Source organism: Eimeria mitis, genomic scaffold (genome assembly GCF_000499745.2).
Source record: "Eimeria mitis Houghton genomic scaffold, Emh_scaff1367, whole genome shotgun sequence".
Classification (NCBI taxonomy): Eukaryota; Apicomplexa; class Conoidasida; order Eucoccidiorida; family Eimeriidae; genus Eimeria; species Eimeria mitis.
The window spans coordinates 9,448-9,758 of NW_013568935.1; the positions used below are offsets into that span (position 1 = coordinate 9,448).

At 62.4% G+C, this 311-nt stretch overlaps 1 protein-coding gene across 1 annotated transcript in view; it reads left to right on the forward strand.

Moving 5' to 3' along the window:
* EMH_0035440 (CMGC kinase, putative) overlaps nt 1–311 on the forward strand; it is a gene marked incomplete at both ends in the record, with an annotated part of 3,489 nt that overhangs the window by 2,271 nt on the left and 907 nt on the right. The window contains one exon of the mRNA XM_013494973.1: nt 73–309. Within this exon, the coding sequence (XP_013350427.1) occupies nt 73–309 (237 nt within the window). The remainder of the gene's footprint in view (nt 1–72; nt 310–311) is intronic.

Genomic DNA, 311 nt, shown 5'->3' on the forward strand with positions numbered 1-311 from the left:
GGTTTTCGAGGGTTTTCGAGGGTTTTCGAGGGTTTTCGAGGGTTTAGGGTTTAGGGTTTATGTGTGTATCAGGTACCCGAGCATGGTCTCTACCATTTGGTGGTCTTTCTCCTCCCCCTCCATCTCCCCCTCTCTCTTCTCGTGCCCCTCATCAGCAGCAGCAGCAGCAGCAGCAGCAACAGCAGCAGCAGCAGCGGCAGCAGCAGGAGCAGCAGGAGGAGGAGGAGTACCGGCGTTGTATAGAGGGGGGCCCCTCTGGGTGCCCCCCTGGGTGCCCCCCTGGGGGGCCCCCTGGGGGCCCCCTTGGGGTC